The sequence below is a fragment of the Hippoglossus stenolepis genome, chromosome 12, assembly GCF_022539355.2.
Source record: "Hippoglossus stenolepis isolate QCI-W04-F060 chromosome 12, HSTE1.2, whole genome shotgun sequence".
Lineage (NCBI taxonomy): Eukaryota > Metazoa > Chordata > Actinopteri > Pleuronectiformes > Pleuronectidae > Hippoglossus > Hippoglossus stenolepis.
This window is the reverse complement of record NC_061494.1, coordinates 1,701,138-1,720,937: the sequence shown is the minus strand read 5'-3', so window position 1 is coordinate 1,720,937 and position 19,800 is coordinate 1,701,138. Positions and strand designations below refer to the sequence as shown.

Sequence of the window (19,800 nt, the reverse complement as noted above, 5' to 3'; positions counted from 1 at the left end):
AAGGGCCCTGTTATTTGCTAATTAACAGTGGGGTTTGCATTGTGATACACTGGCTTGGATACAGTGATAATAAGAGCCTGGATATATATTAGGAAGCAGTAAATACACTCCGAGGACATAATCACTCAAGTTGAAGTGGCTCCTTATTGTGTGTAGTTAATTACCCCTGCACATACATAATTGTTGACTCTGCTTTATTCTGTCAACATTTCATTTTCCCAGCCTGTTTTTTTCAAGGTATACTTAATATCGCTGTTTGATATGCTGTATTTCATTGTGGGCTTTATGTGTTTTTATGCACAAATCAGTTACCAAGCAGTATACCCAGCAATACAGATGCAATTTGTTACTCCATCCAAATATCCATATTTCAAGAACTATTGATAAATCCTGCAGCAGTTGTTAGTGTGTGCATATGCATAAATTAAGATCAAATCTGTGCAAACATGCATTTCATGAATGAGGACCTGTTTCTGGACAGTTGCCTGCCAAGTCATGAGCAGACTGTTATTATACCGTCCGACGGGCAAGAGCACATGTCTCAGAGTTAAAGAGAAGCAGACTTGAAATGGATAATACTTCTTGGCCCAGATCCATTGGTCAGATCACTTTCGTCTTGCCAATTTTTTTAATAAGTAAACAGCTTCTCTCCAGTGCCTTCATTGTTTTATCTTCCACAACAGAGAAGCACTGTGGAGAAGATACTGAAACACATATACCATTAAAAAGAAATTGCACTAAGAAAGAATAGGTGGCGCTAAAATTTTGGGCGCTGATACTGGTCAGCTGGATCAACGTATTAAAATTCTGTGTGTTTGGGATCTTCAAGTACATTCCTTTCTGTTGTCGATATCCCTGACAGCTGTTCTGTCAGTGTGTGAGTGACCATTTATGATTTGTGGATCAACAGACACCACCTTGCAAGGTGGCATTAAAAAGGATGTTGAAGCTAATAGGTTAAAATAGCTTCCATTCTTTTTGATGTTCTTGCTTTCCGTTTCCCCAGAGGCCAGCAATACAAGGTTGTTAATTGGTCGATGGGGAAAATGTTTGTATCAAATGTTCACCAACTCGATTTATAGCAAAGGATTAATACAGATGTCAATGTCACTTTACCATGGTCAGTCTTCTTATGGTTGGAGTGACAAGAGCGTGAGATGGAATACTGATGGGTGTATCAGTGCCAGTATTTCTGCATCAGGAATTATGAGAACCTCTGCTGAAATGGTGCATGGTTCCCTGATATTGGCAAGAAAACGTATCATTAGTAACTTGGACTTTCTACACTGCACAAAGCTGACTGGTGCTAGAGTGAAAGAAACAGGACCCTACCACACACACACACATACACACATTCACACACCCATGTCAGCAAGATATAAATAAGGTGAATATTTCATTTTTTAGTGCACATAAAATATTGCTCAAACTGTGAGAAGTTAAATATAGATATAAAATTTGTTAATTTCAGCAACCCCATTAACACCCAAGACAAAGTGTTCCTTATTCATACATTTGTGCAATTATACATATGCACAAGCCTAATAAACAGCTTTGATTCTTTATTTCTAAAGTTAGGGTTACGGTTAGATCTAAATACATACATACATACATCTAAACAGTTTATTTAGCTAATGTGTGATGCTCATATTGTGAGAATAAATGAAAATGTTTTGCCTGCACAAATATGCACAAATGATGTTCAAAGTAATAAGTCACCATGCCGAGCCCTGTGCTTTAAAATGTAAAATTGTATTTTAAAAAATCAATTGAAGCACAAATCTTTTATATTGCTTGAACAAACTTGCGCTAACAAGTAAAAATGCTTTTATTAATATCCTGATCATATGGGGTGCCAAATTCAAAAAAGGAACAAACGTAGATCAAACTGGTGAATCACTTATCTTGTTAGTTAATTTTTTATTGAATTTTCATTTGTGAAGAAATCTAGAAATAGTATTAATAGTATTTTCTGTATTGAGGGATGTCAGCCTTCCAGTTATCTGGGCCTCCTCAGCCCTTCAAGTGTCAAAAGCTCCTTGGAAATAAACACACCTATGACATCAAGAACTTGATAACCCTATATAATAATTTTAAGGTTGTTTTAGGCTGTAATGTAAATGATCTAACAGACTGAGAAAATAGACCATAGCATGAAAACATGGTCTTTTGATAGTGACAACGTAATAGGATCATGGATGCAAGAGAATGGAATTAGTTTTCCTAACAGAGTGGCTGTGCTCATTCTTAAAAACATGGTGCAGAGTTCATTCAATATTACCAGAATTTCTCCCGGGAGGTACTCTGAGCAGACCCAGAACATGCTGAAGGGAATACATGATCCATCTGGCCTGGGAAAGCCTTTGGATCCTCCAGGAAGAGCTGTAGTACACAGCTATGTATCTAGCCTACCTTGCAGTGAGTCATACCCAGATAAGTGGTGGAAACTGGACGCTGGTGGTTGAGTAAGTTCAGAGGTCAGAGGAGAATGGTCACACTGACAGTCGACAGGCTACAGTAACTCAGATAACCACTTTTTACAACTGTGGTGAACAGAGAAGCATCAGAATGAACAACAACCTTGAGCCCACGTCAGGTTCCACTCCTGTCAGCCAGGAACAGAAATGTGAGTCTGCAGTGACACAGACTCACCAACACTGGACAGTTGAAGACTGAAAAATGTAGCCTGGTCTGATGAATGTGGATTTCTGCTGAGGCTGCAGGTGTAGAGTCACAGTCTGGAGTCAACATCAATCAATCAATCAATCAAATTTTTATTTGTAAAGCCCATATTCACAAATCACAGTTTGTCTCAGAGGGCTTTAGCAGGGTGTGACATCCTCTGCCCTTAACCCTCAACAAGAGTCAGGAAAAACTACTAAAAACCCTTTTAACAGGGTAAAAAGAAGGTAGAAACCTCAGAGAGAGCCACATGTGAGGGATCCCTCACCCAGGACGGACAGAAGTGCAATAGATGCCACGTGTAATGGAGAACATCATCAAGATAAAGGTTTTAGCAGCATTGATAAGGGTAAACATTTTGAAGCATAACTGAAGGTCAATGAATTGATTATTGTCAGTAATGGTCAAGTATCTGAGGAGAAATACTATATATCAAGCAGTCCTGCTGCAATCATAGTCTATGGTCAGCAGCCAGCAAGATCATGATCCACCATCAAGATCGGATGCCACTATAGTCCACAGTCATTGTCCACTGCCGCCATCAGGATCCACCATCAGCTGCCACCTCGATCGTGGTCCACCACCATTATCAGATGCCAACACGATAAAGGAACCGCCATTATTATCACGATCAGCCAGCACGATACAGAATCCGCTATACTGGATCCACCATTACGATCTTTGATACGCGGTCCACAGATCATAATCCATGATGTGGCCACAGCTGGGGCCCTGGATCTGCGGACGATAAGGCAAAGGGACTCCGGGGAAGAAGTCAAGTCTGTAACATGTATTGATGAGATATGAATTTCTGTGATATGACAACGATTGAGAAGAGGAAGGAGAAGCTGGAAAGAGAAGCTCCGAGTGTCATGTGTCCCCCGACCTTCTAGACCTATAGCAGCATAACTAAGAGCAGGTCTAAGACAAGCCTGTACCAGTTCTAACTATAAGGTTTATCGTAAAGGAAGGTTTTAAGCCTACTCTTAAACGTACAGATGGTGTCTGCCTCCCGAACTGAAAGTGGGAGATGATTCCACAGGAGAGGAGCTTGATAGCTGAAAGCTCTGGCTCCTCCTCTACTTTTAGAGACTTTAGGGATGAGGAGTAAGCCTGAATTCTGGGAGCGCAGTGCTCTAGTGGGTTGATAAGGTACTAACAGCTCTTTAAGGTATAATGGTGCCATATTATTAAGGGCCTTGAAGGTGAGGAGGAGAATTTTTAATTCTATTCTAGATTTAACCGGAAGCCAGTGTAGCGAAGCTAATACAGGAGAAATGTGGTCTCTTTTCTTGGTTCTTGTCAGGACACGTGCTGCGGCGTTTTGGACAAGCTGCAGAGTCTTTAACGACTTACTGCTGGAGCCTGATAATAAGGAATTTCAATAATCAAGTCTGGATGTAACAAAGGCGTGGACTAGTTTTTCTGCATCTTTTTGAGTAAGGACATGTCTGATTTTTGAGATATTACGCAAGTGGAAAAAGGCGGTCCTAGAAATTTGTCTTAAGTGAGAATTAAAGGACAAATCAGGATTAAAGATCACTCCCAAGTTCCTGACTGTTTCATTGGAAGCAAGGGCAATGTCGTCTAGCGCAGCTATATCATTAGATAATGTATCTCTAAGGTGTTTAGGGCCAAGTATTAGAACCTCTGTTTTATCTGAGTTTAATAAGAGAAAATTGCAGGTCATCCAGGTTTTTATGTCCTTGAGACATGCTTGGAGTTTAGTTAATGGATTACATTGTTCAGGTTTTATTGACAAGTATAACTGGGTGTCATCCGCATAGCAGTGGAAATTTACCGAGTGTGTCCTGATAATGTTTCCTAGTGGAAGCATATATAATGAGAACAAAATTGGGCCGAGCACAGAGCCCTGTGGAACACCGTGGTTAACTTTGGTGCGCACAGATGACTCATTAATTTGCACGAATTGGAATCGATCTGAAAAATATGATTTAAACCAGTTTAGGGCGGTTCCTTTAATGCTAATTAACTGTTCTAGCCTCTGTAATAAAATTTGATGGTTAATTGTGTCGAATGCTGCACTGAGATCTAACAGAACGAGGACAGACACAAATCACTGATCTGAAGCTATTAGAAGGTCATTAGTGACTTTTGCCAAGGCTGTCTCTGTGCTATGATTGGCTCTAAACCCCGACTGAAAGTCTTCATATATATTATTTTCCTGGAGAAACTCGCACAGCTGATTGGCTATAACTTTTTCAAGGATTTTAGACAGGAAGGGGAGGTTGGATATTGGTCTGTAATTGGCTAAAACCTCTGGGTCTAGGGTGGGTTTTTTGAGAAGGGGTTTGATTACAACTATTTTAAAGGACTGTGGTACATATCCTGATGATAATGACAGATTGATTGTGTTTAGTAACGTACTATTAATTAGGGGCAGAATTTCTTTAAGTAATTTTGTAGGAATTGGATCTAAGATACAAGTTGTTGGTTTAGAACATGAGATTATTTTTGGTTAGCTGATCAAGGGTGATCAGAGAGAAGCTGTCTAAATAATTGGTAGGATTCTCAGCCGTTTCTGAGATTTCTGTTCTTGGTAGGGTATTAGTGCCAACATCATGAATCCATGGAGTCCACCTGCCTTGTGTCAACAGTTCAGACTGCTGCTGCTGGTGTGATGATGTGGGGAATGTTTTCTTGACACATTTTAGGCCCCAATCAACCATGAATTTCACAGTCTATATGTATATTGTTTCTAACTATGTTCATCCCTTTATGGCCACAGTCACACTGGTCGCCAGTTGTGAATCCAGTTGAACCTTTGTAATGTGATAGAACAATAGATTGGCAGTATGAATGTGCAGCTGACAAATCAGCAGAGATGATGTGATGCAGTCTTGTCAACATGGAGCAGAATCTTTCCAACATCTTTCCAACATTTCCAACATCTTGTGGAATAGGGTTAGTGTTAGGGTTACACAAAGAACTGATGCAGTTTTAGAAAATAAGGGCTATCTATGGTACGGTGTTCCTGATCTGTGCTCGCTGAGTGTTTGTTGGACCTTTCCGTGTTGACATAGAGCACACAGTTTTTTGTTTGTTTCTTGTCTTGGCAGCCAAAGAAGTCCACTTGTGATTCACCTACACTAAACCCATCTGATTCAGGAGGAATGACCAGGAGACATTCCAGTTTCTCCCCCAGACTGAATGAAGTCAGATGTTGGCAGATTATTGAATTGCGGAGCAGAATCGTGCTTTGTCAAATCCGCCCAAAGAGAACACATCATGTCTATGTCTCAGACAAAACATCTTTGTAAATCAGAATTGTACAGTTTGCTTCACTGAAAGAAAGCAGCCAAAATATTGACTGCTGCCTCTTTTAAAACACGGTAAAAATAAAAGACATGGTCATATTATCCGTACTGTAACAATGGACGACCAGCATTATTTGACACTAGGGATGTTCTGAGTACATCTTTTGGTTTGACTCATCTGGGCCTATTTTAATAGATCTCTATCAGCTAAAGTAAACCTGAACTAATGCCAATGCTGGTGTTACATCCCTGCTCTACCTTACCAAAACCTAAAGAGCAAATGGAATGCATTAATATAGCTCTTTTCTAATCTTAACAGCCATGTATTACAATACAAGTCACATTCACAGAGCACAGTTAAATCACACATCCTGTCCTGCTTCTCAAACACCCATTCATACTGAGCATTTATGTGCAGCACTTTCTCACAACAATCACACACTGTTGGCACAGCCGTCTGGGGCAATTTGGGGTTTGTATGTGGTATGGTTGGTCAGAGGACAACCTGCTCTACCTCCAGAGCCACAGTCACCAAAGATCACATCAGGTTTTGCTACATTTATTCTGTGAGTAATCCGATATCAGGTCAAACTGAAACTTAGTTGTTTTCTAATTTGCTCTCTTAGAGCCCGTCGCTGTGACCAAACTCACTCACTAATCACTTTACAGTGCCTGTTTTTTTATACTGTATATAGTGCTCTCATTTTTCCCCATAATGCATCATGAAAAATAGTATTCATCTGCTCCAAACCATATCTACCATCATGCATTGCGCTTGTATCGTAGAGGGGACCGAAGGAAGCAGGAACCCTATACATATTTACAGAGCAGAGCATCACAGCACAAACTGCAGGAAACAAGTTTATTTCTACATTAAAAGCTTGTCATTCACCATGTTTTTTTTACATTAAAGTATAAATACTAAGTGTAAAATAAACATTTAAAATTTACTGTGGGATTTTCCAACGGCCGTAGTTGTACGTGCGAGAATCCTGCGAGAATGACGTCACTACTAGCACAGAGAAAAGGTGAAGAGTAGCTAAGTAATGCTTCTGTCCAATCAGAGTAGTTCCAAAAGCTCCAACAGTGGGAAATGTCTACACTTCAGTGAATTGTGTCTTGTTATCCGCAGTTACAGTTTCATTGAAATCATATCAGCTGTTATTTCAATGTGTCAGAATACATATTTAATAGGGCTGTCATGATCCTCATCCGACACAGAAATCACAGTCCTCCACGGTTCTGTGTCGTGATTCCATAAGACGGAACCGTGTCACATCTCCCTGCCAGCCCCACACGCTGCCACAGCTCCACCTAGTTGAGCTCTCATTACGTTATGCCCGGGACACACTGGCTGCAGTTGCGCTGCGAAACGGCTGCATGTCCCGATTGTCTGTTGTTCACATTGGCAGTGTCTGCTACTATGTTTTCACACAGGGGTTGCCTTGAAAATTACCATAAATGAGTGAGTGAGTGAGTGTGTGTGTGTGTGTGTGTGTGTGTGTGTGTGTGTGTGTGTGTGTGTGTGTGTGTGTGTGTGTGTGTGTGTGTGTGTGTGTGTGTGTGTGTGTGTGTGTGTGAGAGAGAAAGAGAGAGAGATAGAGAGGAAGATGCATGGCTTCATACTGCATAATACTGGTATTCACTAGAGTACCTAGGACTACTTTAAGTAAGGAAATACAGTAGTTATACCATAAACATCACAAAGCCTGTAGTTATATTAAATGTTCACTTAGAGAATTTCAGAACTTCCCCCTCTCTCTCTCTCTCTCTCTCTCTCTCTCTCTCTCTCTCGGGCGTAAGATAAGAATATAAGTGGTCATAGCATTCTTCCTCTTCTGCTGCTATGTAAGTACTGGATATATATCCATGTAGGTACTGCAGGGACTTAAATCTTTCAAAGAACTTTGTCTGTCACATACCCCATTTAAGCCACCACCCTAGTGGTTTAGTGTTTGTGATTCAGCGCTTTCACCGTCATGACTTAGCATCGATTCAGAGTAAGGGAACAGCTTTTGCTAAATTTCTCTCTGGATCAATAAAGTATTTATCTTTTCAACATATGTTTCGGGTGATCGGACTGCAATTGAATAGAGCTTGACCACATGACAGTGTTTGCACCCAAGACACATTGAGTATGAATTGTGATGAGATGGTCAGGAGGTGGTTAGAGACACATTTTGACCAAGTCAAACACAAGCGTAAATGCAATCACATTGTCAATCCACATGCAACAACTATGTGGGCAGAAATAATAATTGCGTGCAACAGTTCCAAACCAGCAAGATAGAGGCAATGTGACACATCATAATACCAGGAGGTAGTATGACAGGTGATGAGCTCCAAAACTCTGTCCGAGTGTGAGAGAGACCACTCGCTACACTGACTTAACTCATTCAGCTGACTGGAACAGTAGGCTGTCTACTGACGTTCAACCGAACAAACATTTTAGTAAGATGCCAAATTGATAGATGGTCATTGAAGGATGAGAAAACTCCAGTTGAAATCCATTCACTGTAAGGCTTTTGTCGTTTTGACAAATGTTTATTTTGTGCACAATGTGATCACTCACAAAAATGTGAAGGATTACTTAAGGGGATATCAATCACCTCATCAGTGAACATATTTGTTTCACTTTTCCTCTGGCTAATGTCTGCTCGCCCTCCAGAAACCTAGGGGAGGAGCCTGAGGTTGATATTGTAAAACTTTTCCATTAGATTTGACATAAAATTTTCCATTAATCACATTAACACAACCAATTGACATGCAGTAACTCGTCCAGGACTGTTGTGCCCTGAGGCAGTTTCCCAATTTACTAATCTAAAAACAAAATTCATGTTACTCTCCTTATCTCATCATTATAACTAGAGCACAACCAATAATTGAGTTGTAGAGCCAAGAAAAAAGACAATCAAAAAATGTTTTTCTCTATGTGGGTTCACTACAAGAACACCTGGCAACTTGCTGACTTTATTGTTTTGCTGCTCATTGCCCAGTGACCAAGCCCATTACAGCTCATTACTGTGTCCATCAGCAGAACTGTCTTTGGAGGGCTGCTGCAGGTGTTGTAAAAGGAAAGCACAATAACTGTCCAGCAATGGGTTCAACACTTTGGTTCACAGGGCAAATGGGGGAGTCAAGTCAATAAAGACACAACTGTCTTGGGTATTGTGTCTTAAAGATGTCCACACTCACCCTACTTAACCACTACAGCAGGTAAGAGCTCTCTGAATGAGCTGTCCAACAATAGAATGATTTACCACACAAGTATTGTGACTTAGTTGACGTCAACGTTGGTCAATCTCATTGTCAACAGGACGTGTTGATTTTCTTTGATAAGATCTAGGCTTTTGTTCCCTCAGTCTCATTGTAATTGCTTTTCTTTTGCGGTGATAAAGGTTAGGTAGAAGGTGTGAAAGAGGGAAGAGGATGCAAAGAATGCATGTGTGACAGCTGAGCCAGAGATATAACATACACCTGGAGGCTATGAGATATCTACCAATAGGAGAAATACATTATTCATTCTGCTCATGTGCTGTCAGTTCAACTCAGCTGCAGTTGCACAACACCATATTCCTGTATATGAATATGGTGTTGTGCATAAATATCATGTTTCAACTAAAGCTTAGTGTTTTAATGTCTGTGTTCATTATTATGGATGTGTAAACTACACAGTCAGAGAAAGTAAATGTTGGTGTCTTGGTCATAGCTCAGTCATGAAATCCCACTGCCCCATGGAGTTCCTCTCCTGCAGGGCTGTTGACTGTGCTGTGAGTTGGAAATCGCAATTTGTTTTCAGGCATTTTTAAGACTTTTTTACAGCCTGTTTTCCTTTAGGGAACGTTGAGATTGCACAGAGGCCTGTAGGTGGGGTGTGTGGAGGGAATCAGGAGCCCAACAGCAAATTGTTTGGGCTAAATCGGCCATGCGCTGAAGGCAAAGAATGATCACTAATATGTTGTAACATCGTGGGTAGATAAGCATTGTTTTTTGTGGTTGTTTACCTTGTGATATATACATCACTGGAGTAAAGTCAAAGTAGATATAGTGCATTACTTTGAATAAATAGGCTGTTTAATATGACAGGGTTTGTTTGGCGTCAGCCCTAGCCAGTGAAGAGATAAGTGTATCTCTCGCCCACAGGATTAGTGAAGCCAATAGATTCTCAACAGTCTTATCAGAGCCAATCTGAGCTCTGAGGCCCGGCAGTGACTCAGATAATGTGGAATTCAATACCTCATATCGCGATGTCATATCTTCCCATCGCTACCTGCATCTGAATTCAGTGAACATCTGTCCCAGCCACATGCAAGGTTAAACACACTTTTGCAGTTACCCATAAAGCCGGAGCAATTTTTCTTCTCTTCATTTTGGAATTTTGAGGCATTAATACAGTGACACAAAGAAAATCATTATACCTCCCCACCACATGAACACTCACACACCCAAAAATATTTTTAACTCTTGCAGACCACTAGCAGACCTAGTTTTGGGTGTGGGGTGGGGGCTGAGTGCCAGGCTCAGCAGAGTTTGATCAAAAGAGCAAGGGCATCAGCATGACTGATCTCTTTCCTGTCCCCAGCTAACAAGTAAATTACAATCACTTAGTCTGTCACCCTCGTCACAGAACAGAGCTCTTATGTAGCTGACCTCAGTCTGAGAGAGGGAGAGTGAAAACTATTCGCAGAACAGATGGCAGCCTCTGTTCCAGACCAGAGAGGTTTGGGGGTGGGGCAGGGGAGATGAAAACTATTTACACTTGTTGGGGGAAAAAAGCAAAAAAGCTATGACCAAAGTGGAAAATTAGCTGTGGGGTTGTTTCAAAATGTGCAAGTAACTTAGCTCCAGGTGGGGGGGGGGAGATACAACAATGATGTCACCTTTGAGGTAATTACTCTATGGAGGAGGGTTGTAACCCAACTGGTAATAAATGATGAAAGTAGAAAGTCAATACTAGTTTTTGGACTGAGGAAATTCCATACTGTTAAAGTGTGTTAACCTTAACACTCACACCTCAGATGTATTAGAGAAGTTATTTTTTTGCATACTTAATATTTTAGTTTCATGGTTCTTCGGCAAATGGAAATGAGTTGCCAGCAATAATATATATATAATTAAAACTTACTCACACAAGCCAAACATTTTGCAAATTGTAAACTGTCTCAATCACATGTATGCGTACGTTATGGTTTGCAGCCTGTAATGAGACAGTCATGTTACAAACAGGGTACTTCAAAAACTCTTAAGAAGCAGTGTAAAATGCAGATTTATGGATATCAGAGTGGGAATGCATTAGTTAACATACACACCTGACAGCTATTGTAGTAGCTACCTATAGCTACTACCTACTTTTTTTGGGAGTGGCTGAAACCAGAGTGGGTAAAATCTTTCTGGAGCATGTATGGGCGTGCCATGCTAAGTTAAAGATTCAGGTGTTCATTCCTTTTGTACCGTATATAAATCAACTTGAGGACTTGGTCATAGTTCAGTAATGAAATCATACCACATCGTGGAGTGTCTCCCCCGCTGGGCTGCTGACAGCATCATCAGCCAGTCTTAACTTGCCATACCACTGTAGTCTCCACTTTGGTTGTGCGCATTTCAGTGATGGGTGTGCAGTTCCCGACAAGGAGGCAGAGCTGGGCAAACACCTGACACCGGAGCTGAGAGAGTTAGAGTGGCCAACAAAAATGAGTTGCACTTCCTGATGACATAATAGGAACTGCACACGCCACTCACTCACTCACTCACTCACTCGCTCACTCACTCACTCACTCGCTCACTCACTCACTCACTCGCTCACTCACTCACTCACTCGCTCAAATCACTCACTAAAAGATCTTGTACAATATGTTGTGAACAGACTCAGAGGGGGTGAGTTTCCCAGCAGATGTCTTAGTGGCTTAGTTTTTCCCTCAGTAATTATTTTCACAAATGTCAGAGCCACTAATTAGACTAATAAGCAAAATGGAGAGGTAACACACCCTCAGGGACCCCTGGGGGAATGAGAGGGACCAGTCTCTTTCTGAGTCATTTCTCATGCTAGCTACGCACGCACGCACGCACGCACGCACGCACGCACGCACACACACACACACACATTGTCAATGTATGTATGTGTGTGTGTGTGTGTGCAATAGGTTAGATAATAGTTAAGATCAGTGTGCATTTAGGCTGAGGAATGGATGCAGTCAGAGGAAAATCCAGATGTGGTTGTGTGTTATCTTCCATCACCTTCCTTTGTATGGTTTAACCAACATATTTGTACATGCATGTACATGTGTGTGTTGGAGTTGAGTATGTAAACTGCTGTATGCTGTCTGTAAGGGAGCCTTTGTAGTTGATGAATGGAAGCCCCTATCATCAGCTGCCTGGGGACAGTAGGGCTTTGTGTAATTACAGGCTTTTTGCTGCTCTCCTGGGCAGATGCACACACACACACACACACACACACACACACACACACACACACACACACACACACACACACACACACACACACACACACACACACACACAAAAAACTATTTTATACTTACATCTACTAAATAATTATTGGTTCACTGGACTGGGTAATTGGTCAGTTATAAATGACTGTTTAAAAGAGATTCAGCACATTTAAATTTGTTTTTGAAATGTAAACTCAATGATATGACTGTGCTGTGATAAAACACATTAATGGTGATTACATTTCTCACCAAATTTATTTAAAAAAAATCTGCATGTCATGTCATTCAAATTGTCTTGGACCTTGCAAGGCCAATGCTGACATATATAGTCAGCCATTTGGGACTTTTTTACGTCATGACGTTTACATTAAAATGAATGCCCATTAATGTGGGCAGATTATTTATTAGACTGGGTAAATGGTGTTTAAAGACAAACTGTGGTCTGGTCTTAATTTAATCGCATAGCATTAGCTTTGGCACATCCCTACAGCACACATTCTCTAAGGGAGACAGGCTACTGTAGTGGCTGCTTGCACACCTGGCTAAAGGGCATTATTGATGGGGATGACAGTGTGTCTCCTCAACATTTGTGTCAGTCCTCGACAATTCATGTAATAGAAAAATATGTAATGTGTTTACCTGGCTTGACAATTTATTTAACATTTACTGACATTAGCCTTAACTTACATTATATTACTGCTCAGAGACGGCCTCCACCCTCTTCCATTCCCTCAAACAGAGAGCTCCAGCTTCAGGCCTAACTAAACCAACGGCTCAAATTAATACGCCCTCCACCACACTAATGCCCACTTCAGTAGATTCTGAAGGGGAAACGTCCTCTGTGGCATAGTTGTCTTGGGACACTGTCACTCTCACATCCAGCCACACCTCCCTCGGCCCTCAACCCCCTGCCCAGTTTTTGGTGGTTACACTTTATATAGGTAATTATATATGGAAAGCATAGAAATCGTTAAAGTTCACAATCTGTAGTTGCAAATTTTTTCTACAGAAATTATTTACCATATGTATACAAACTTTAAATCTTGTGCATTTATGAACATTTTCCGTTCCAGTGAAAATAGCACATATTACATAATTGTATTAATGGTTGAGATGTATTCTTATTAATTGCATCCTGTTGTTGTTTTGTGTTAATGTGTACACTGTATCTGCAAAGGAACAAAGATTTATGGACCAACAACATGGGCAGTCAGCCATCAAGCAAATTTTCCTAGTTGGTCCTCAAGAGGGTGATCAAAGGGAAATGTATATACACAGAAATATCAGAAAGGGATGATTACTCACAGGGTTTGATAAAATCACATGTTTAGCGTTTAGTAGGTCTAGAGCAATGTCAAAAAAAGATTGTCTATTGGTTTTGGTCCCTTTTGTATTCACACTGACTTTAAACAAATAAACCAACAGATGTACACATAAGTGAGGGATTCCTGTCCATTCAATTTAAAATACCTGTTACCAAGGCCAATTAAAACAGTTAAACAAATGTAACGTCGACATTGCCACTTCTTTACAATATGTTGAAATACCAGTTGTTGCACCTTATTAAAAAAGCTCCAACTGTAACTGTGTGGTCTGGACTTCATCAGTCATGGGCTGAGGGGGTAGAGCAGTTGTCATCTTACCAGAAGGCCGGTGGCTGGAATCCCAGCCCATCCTTAAGTGTCCCTGGGCAAGATGCTGAACCCCCAAAAATGCCCCCCAAAGTCACTTTGGATAAAAGCGTCAGCTAAATGACATGTTATGTAATGTAATTGCCCTATATAAGCGTCCAGTCTCTTGAGGCGCTGGTTTCCTCTCTTGTTTGGTTCATGCATTAGGAGCTCCTTGTCCTCACCTCTGACACAGGACTGATGATCCTGAACTATAACTTTTCACCGCTAAAACTCTTAGCTGCTAAAGCTAATATTTACCTCGTAGGTCGAAAAATTCGAAGCTCCTAAAGGGATATACTTAAAACAATAACATCAAAAGTTAAATGGGATATGTCAACTCTGTTCACCAACTGTCTCCCATTTACACTTACCAACTACCAAGCCACTGGCTGGCTACCTGTCTGAAATTGATGTGAAGCAATTAGCTGGATTGTTTATTTAGATTAAGACTCTCCGCTCAGTTGACTGTGCTTTCTATTAAGGCAAAGGCTGCTACGGGGCGGTAGAGCGGTTGTCCTCTAATCAGAAGGTTGGCGGTTCGATCCCAGTCTTGTCTTGTGTCATTGTGTTGTAATTTTGAACTGTGTTTTGGATGGATGCCTTCTCCTTGCTGCAAAACAAATCTACCTACGGGTACAAACATGACCTAACCCCGAAATTGCCCCCTCATAGAAAAAAGATGCACTATAGATGCACCATAGATGGATAAATGTGTGTGTGAATGGGTGAATGGCAATAACCATTTTGAGTGGTCATCAAGACTAAAAAGGCACTATACAAATACAGACCATTTACCATTACCATAAATGGGCCACATATGTCATAAATAATGTAGACAAAAAAGAGACAGGGTTCTTGAATATTTACTGTGTGGTTTTAATGTTTCATTAACTTTATAATGAGAACCCTCTACATATGTTGTAGTTGGGAATACCATGCAATGAGTAAATGAATAAGGTACAATGTGTATCAGTGTGCATTTACAATTGTGAAAATACAAGTCCATGCTTGCATCTATGTCCTTATATATATTATATCACACATATTTTAATTCTCCATCCGTTTCTCTTTTCTCTTTTTCTTTTCCTCTTCTCTTTCTTCTATGTCTGGGTTTTGTGTTATAGCCAACTGCTTCCCTCAGTGCCAGAATGGAGGAATGTGCCTCAGGCCTCAGCTCTGTGTCTGTAAGCCTGGCTCGAAAGGGAAGGCATGTGAACAGAAGACGGTGTCCACACACCCTTTTCCAGCGCCGCCTGGGAATGAACCTACCAATGGGCACAACACTGGTCACACAAATGGACACACCACCGGTCACACTAATGGACACAGTGTAATACCCCAGCGGCCCATACCTCAGCAAGTGCATCCCAGTGGGTACGCTTCTGCCCCCCCACCAGCTAGCAACATGGCTCAGATGAAACTAACCGTCAAGCCCTACCCTCAGCTTGTGCGACCACATTATGTGCAACAACACATCCAACAGCAGTAAGTACTCCACTTTGATTCAAGTTTTTATTTGTTAAAAAAATTCACCCCCATACTGTCTTCCAGTTAAAATTCATTAAATATGACTATGGTAATAGATCAGCACAGAATATGACACAGCGATTCACCAACACGAACCAAAACCTTTATAGGCCAATAAGCTAGAAGTGGTAATAAATATTAGTCTCATTAAGTTATATGAAAGTCCAATCAAGGGTTTTACGCAAAGTGGCTTCAACTTGACCTGACACATGGCCCAAAGGTTGCTGAACTCAGCGAATCTGAAGATATCAGGCAAATCAAATATCTAGAACACAATATCTAAAACATTATGTTTAATTTTTGTTTCATTTTACGCCTGAGCATCATCTGATATTAGATACATTTTTTTCTTCAGGCTCTGGTTTCTTTCCACAATCTTTCATTAACGTTTTTAACTGAGATCTTAACTGGCAAAGGTTTTTTTTCCTAACCTTTGTCCCTCACTTTCCCTCAGCCTAACCAGGTTGTTTTGAGACTAACTGATCCAACTGTTAACCATAAACATACCAGATCAGCTTACTATAAATCATAATAAGAATCTGTGGATCAGTTTAATAGTAGTTAAGTTTTAATAACATTTTTTAAATGAAAAAATGAATGAGTGTGTGTTAAGTTAGGATTACATTTGTGTGTATCAATGTTTCATGAATGAGGCCCATCACTAATACACCATTATTAAATACCAAGCATCATAATCAGTTAATACAATACACTATAATAAGTCACTACAAAGGCAATCCATTTATAAAAATACCAGCTATCAGCCCTCCCAACAAAAACATTCTCACCAAATCATTAATATATATAGAACAATATGGAGCCATCAATGTATAAATGCAGCCAACCGTAATATTTAAAAAAACACAGCTGCCAGCACAAAAGGCTCTGAATGTTTCTTTGAAGCATCTGGGCTTGTTTAACAGAGTGTAGCATCATGTTAAACAACTGAACCTTTCTTTTGGTTCTTCACTTAAGGGTATTTCTAGCAAATTAGTAGCAGTGCCAAGTATAATACCAGCCCTCTGAATCAGATTCTTAATCCTATTTTTTTGATTAACTCTAATACTGTTGCTGCAGGATACTAAAGCTTAAAGCTGCCGCTGAGCATGATGTTCTGATGATCTGACCTTGTTTCTTTTTCATTGCAAACCATTTTCATTCCAACATTTTCTTGTGAGTGGTATTCTGTCTGAGATGAATGTCGAGCTTATTTAGGAAAGCATGGAGTAAGATGAATGAGAAGCTCTCTCTGATAGTCTTTTTGCTTTTCAACATGTTTGCAGCTGTCAGTTAGATTCATTCTGTCACTGCTGATGACTGGCCTTATTTCAATGTTAAAGTATTCCCTGGTCCCATGTTATCTTCCATAAAATGAATCCAATGAATTCTAGGCATGCAGATTTGGGAAAAAGAGAGAGCTGGTATTCTTAATAGCACTGACCTAGTTTAGAAGCACGAGTCTTGTGTTGTGGTCTTGACAGGAAAAGATAAGGAGAGCTGTAAGACTAACAAACCATTCCGTTCAAGGGTATTACTACACAAATAGTCAATACTTGCTTATGAAGTTATATATTCTTATTATCATTTTTCTGCATCATATAGTTTCCCTGAAGCCTGGTAACAAATGTTACAAGGCCATGTACTGATTTGGAAAACACTGCCTCAAAGGACTTAAATGTCCTGAGGATAAGAACCTAGGTTGCACCTGCAGTACTCTTATTGTCTATCCACTTCAGGTTCATATCAACAAGAGAATCCAGATGTGTGTGCTTAACCAGCTCAATGTGAAAACAAGTGACCCTTTCAGCTACATACCTATACACTATGTCTAACATTGTTGCCTCCCACTTTTTGGCAATTGCCTTTGTTGAGAGGGCATGCATTTGAAGAATCAGTTGTCTCCATTGTATTTTTGCTTCACACCTTCACACCTAGCCCTAGTTTTCTGATGGAGTGTCAATTTCCTCCTGTGAAGGCTGTTTGCTGGATGTTAACCTTGCCAATACACTTTAATTATCACCACACATCAGTGTTATAATGGTTAGAATGCTAGATTAGCTTCTCCTGACAGTTTCATAAGTGGAGTTGAAATGTAAATCCTGCTGGGGTTAACTATTGGTTAATTTTGCACGGCATTAGAGCAGACAAATATAGCAGACAACTATAGAATATCAGACACAGTAAAAATGTCTGTGTAGTTAATGTTGGGACACATCAGACACGATTTGTGATAGTAATGAAGGCTATTATGTTAATGAATATATATTCTGTGTTTTATATGTACTCTGTAAATGTCAAGATGTTTTTTAATACGCTGCACAGGCAAAAGTAATTGCTTCCAGATCTGTGTCCTCGAAAGCTGCTCTCAATTTGGAGAAGGGATTTATCTCTCACAAGGATCTATTCTCCAATTGGTCCCAACAACAAAGCAGTTTTGTTATCTGATAGGATAAATAAATAGGAAATTAATCCAAAGGTAATGGCACTCTCATCAGAATATAGTATTGAGTAAGCACAAAGAGGTTCTGTAAAGAGATTGTGAAGTTGAATTTTTATCGCTAACAATTTGTTCAGACCTCTTCACTTTTGGCGCTTGAGTATGTTGTAATTTAATATTTGCCCATCGATCCATACTCCATAGAATTGGGTAAAATCTAAACTAAAATATTTTCTTTGAATTTTTGTGCAGATGTGTATAGAAGCTGAGTAGAAGTTGGAGATGAAACGGTGCGAAGGTTTTGAATCACAATTATACTGACCAAAATGATCACGATTATCAGTATTATCGCGGTATTGTTAAAATGTGCTGTAAATGTTCAAAAATTACTGACACACAAACTATAGTATTTTTGAGTATAGGTATGACAGTATTTTAATCATTTATTGAAGGTTGAAAACTTGTTATGTTTAGTGCAGACGTCTACCTCAAATGTCAGAGTCTGGAAAAATGATCAGCTTGAAAATATCAACCAAATCTTCATGGTAATTAAAGATTAAACGGTACATATAACAATCGTGAATTTTACCATGGTAGACCGTAAAACCGGTAATCGTTTCAACCTGAGTCAGTAATTCTGTGTAAATCTGTAAATGACAAATTGTATCCACATTTGAGTGGGTCCAAAACAAGTGGTAGTGTTTGGCTTACCGGAATTCACCATTCCTCCAGCAGCTGGAGGGGCCTGAGTGATAAGACTTTCCACGAGGCTGAAATTGATGTTCTTCACTGAAATGCACCGACTTCCTCTGCAACACAACTGTTATTTTTTTCCCTTCCCAAGTTTATTCTGTGCCTCTGCCAGTGGAGCCAATATGTTAATGTCTATTGTTGCAATGGTATCTGGGTTTCTAATAGAGATTTCTTTTCACAATGAATTGCAGCCAGTCAAGCCATTTGTGCTTGATTCTGCATGTTTAAACAAGGGGTAAGAATTTGTTCATACCATACCCAATTGTTTTTCTTACTTGACAAGTGATGAATCATGAAATACTTGGCCAGTACTTGAAGAAGAAAGGGTGCACACAAAAGGGGAAAGACAAATGTCCAGGGAAAACGTTGTCTGTGTCAGCAGTAGGTTGACCAATTGCATTGAGATATCAGTGGCACTGCAATTCCCATTTGGTTTGTGTGTGCTTATAAAGCTATAGGAAGTGATGAAGAGTCCTTTACACATCACCGCAGTCCAGCCCATAAATCACAGCTGACAGTGTAATGTTATTGTAACGGCTGTCACTGTGGTTCAGCTGCAAGGGTCAAATGCTACACCTGAACCCTTGAAGGTGTGACACCTGGGAAAAAAGAGAGTAATTCAATGCAATTTTCAACAAGAATCAAAATGTACACTTGAGGTTTGATATGGAATTCCAGGAAGAGAATGTCCATTCTCTCTGCACAAGATTCAGTCTCTGATATTGAGTGTAGGTGTTCTGCAGTGTTGATGATCTCAGAAAAACAACTGTATAATGCAAAAAATGGCTGGAACTATTTGAGCTGCACTTAATGTAATATGCCAAGTATGCTCCCCAAGATCAGTGAATGAAAGCTTAGATAGATAGATACATGTTATTGTCTGTAATTGACAGAAATTCCTCTTTAACAGGGCTTAACAGTACACTTTTAATTTACATTAACAGTCCACAAACCTTTGTGCCAGCTGGTTGTTAATTTGAACATCAGATTTTGAGTATCCG

The 19,800-nt window shown here is 40.0% G+C and overlaps 1 protein-coding gene across 5 annotated transcripts in view; it reads left to right on the top strand.

Annotated features, from left to right (window-relative positions):
• The window catches only part of ltbp1 (latent transforming growth factor beta binding protein 1), a 121,682-nt gene that overhangs the window by 6,698 nt on the left and 95,184 nt on the right, over nt 1-19,800 (top strand). For all 5 annotated transcript variants that reach the window (XM_035171962.2, XM_035171958.2, XM_035171957.2 and 2 more), the window contains exon 3: nt 15,207-15,567. In XM_035171962.2, coding sequence (XP_035027853.1) covers nt 15,207-15,567 — 361 coding nt within the window. The remainder of the gene's footprint in view (nt 1-15,206; nt 15,568-19,800) is intronic.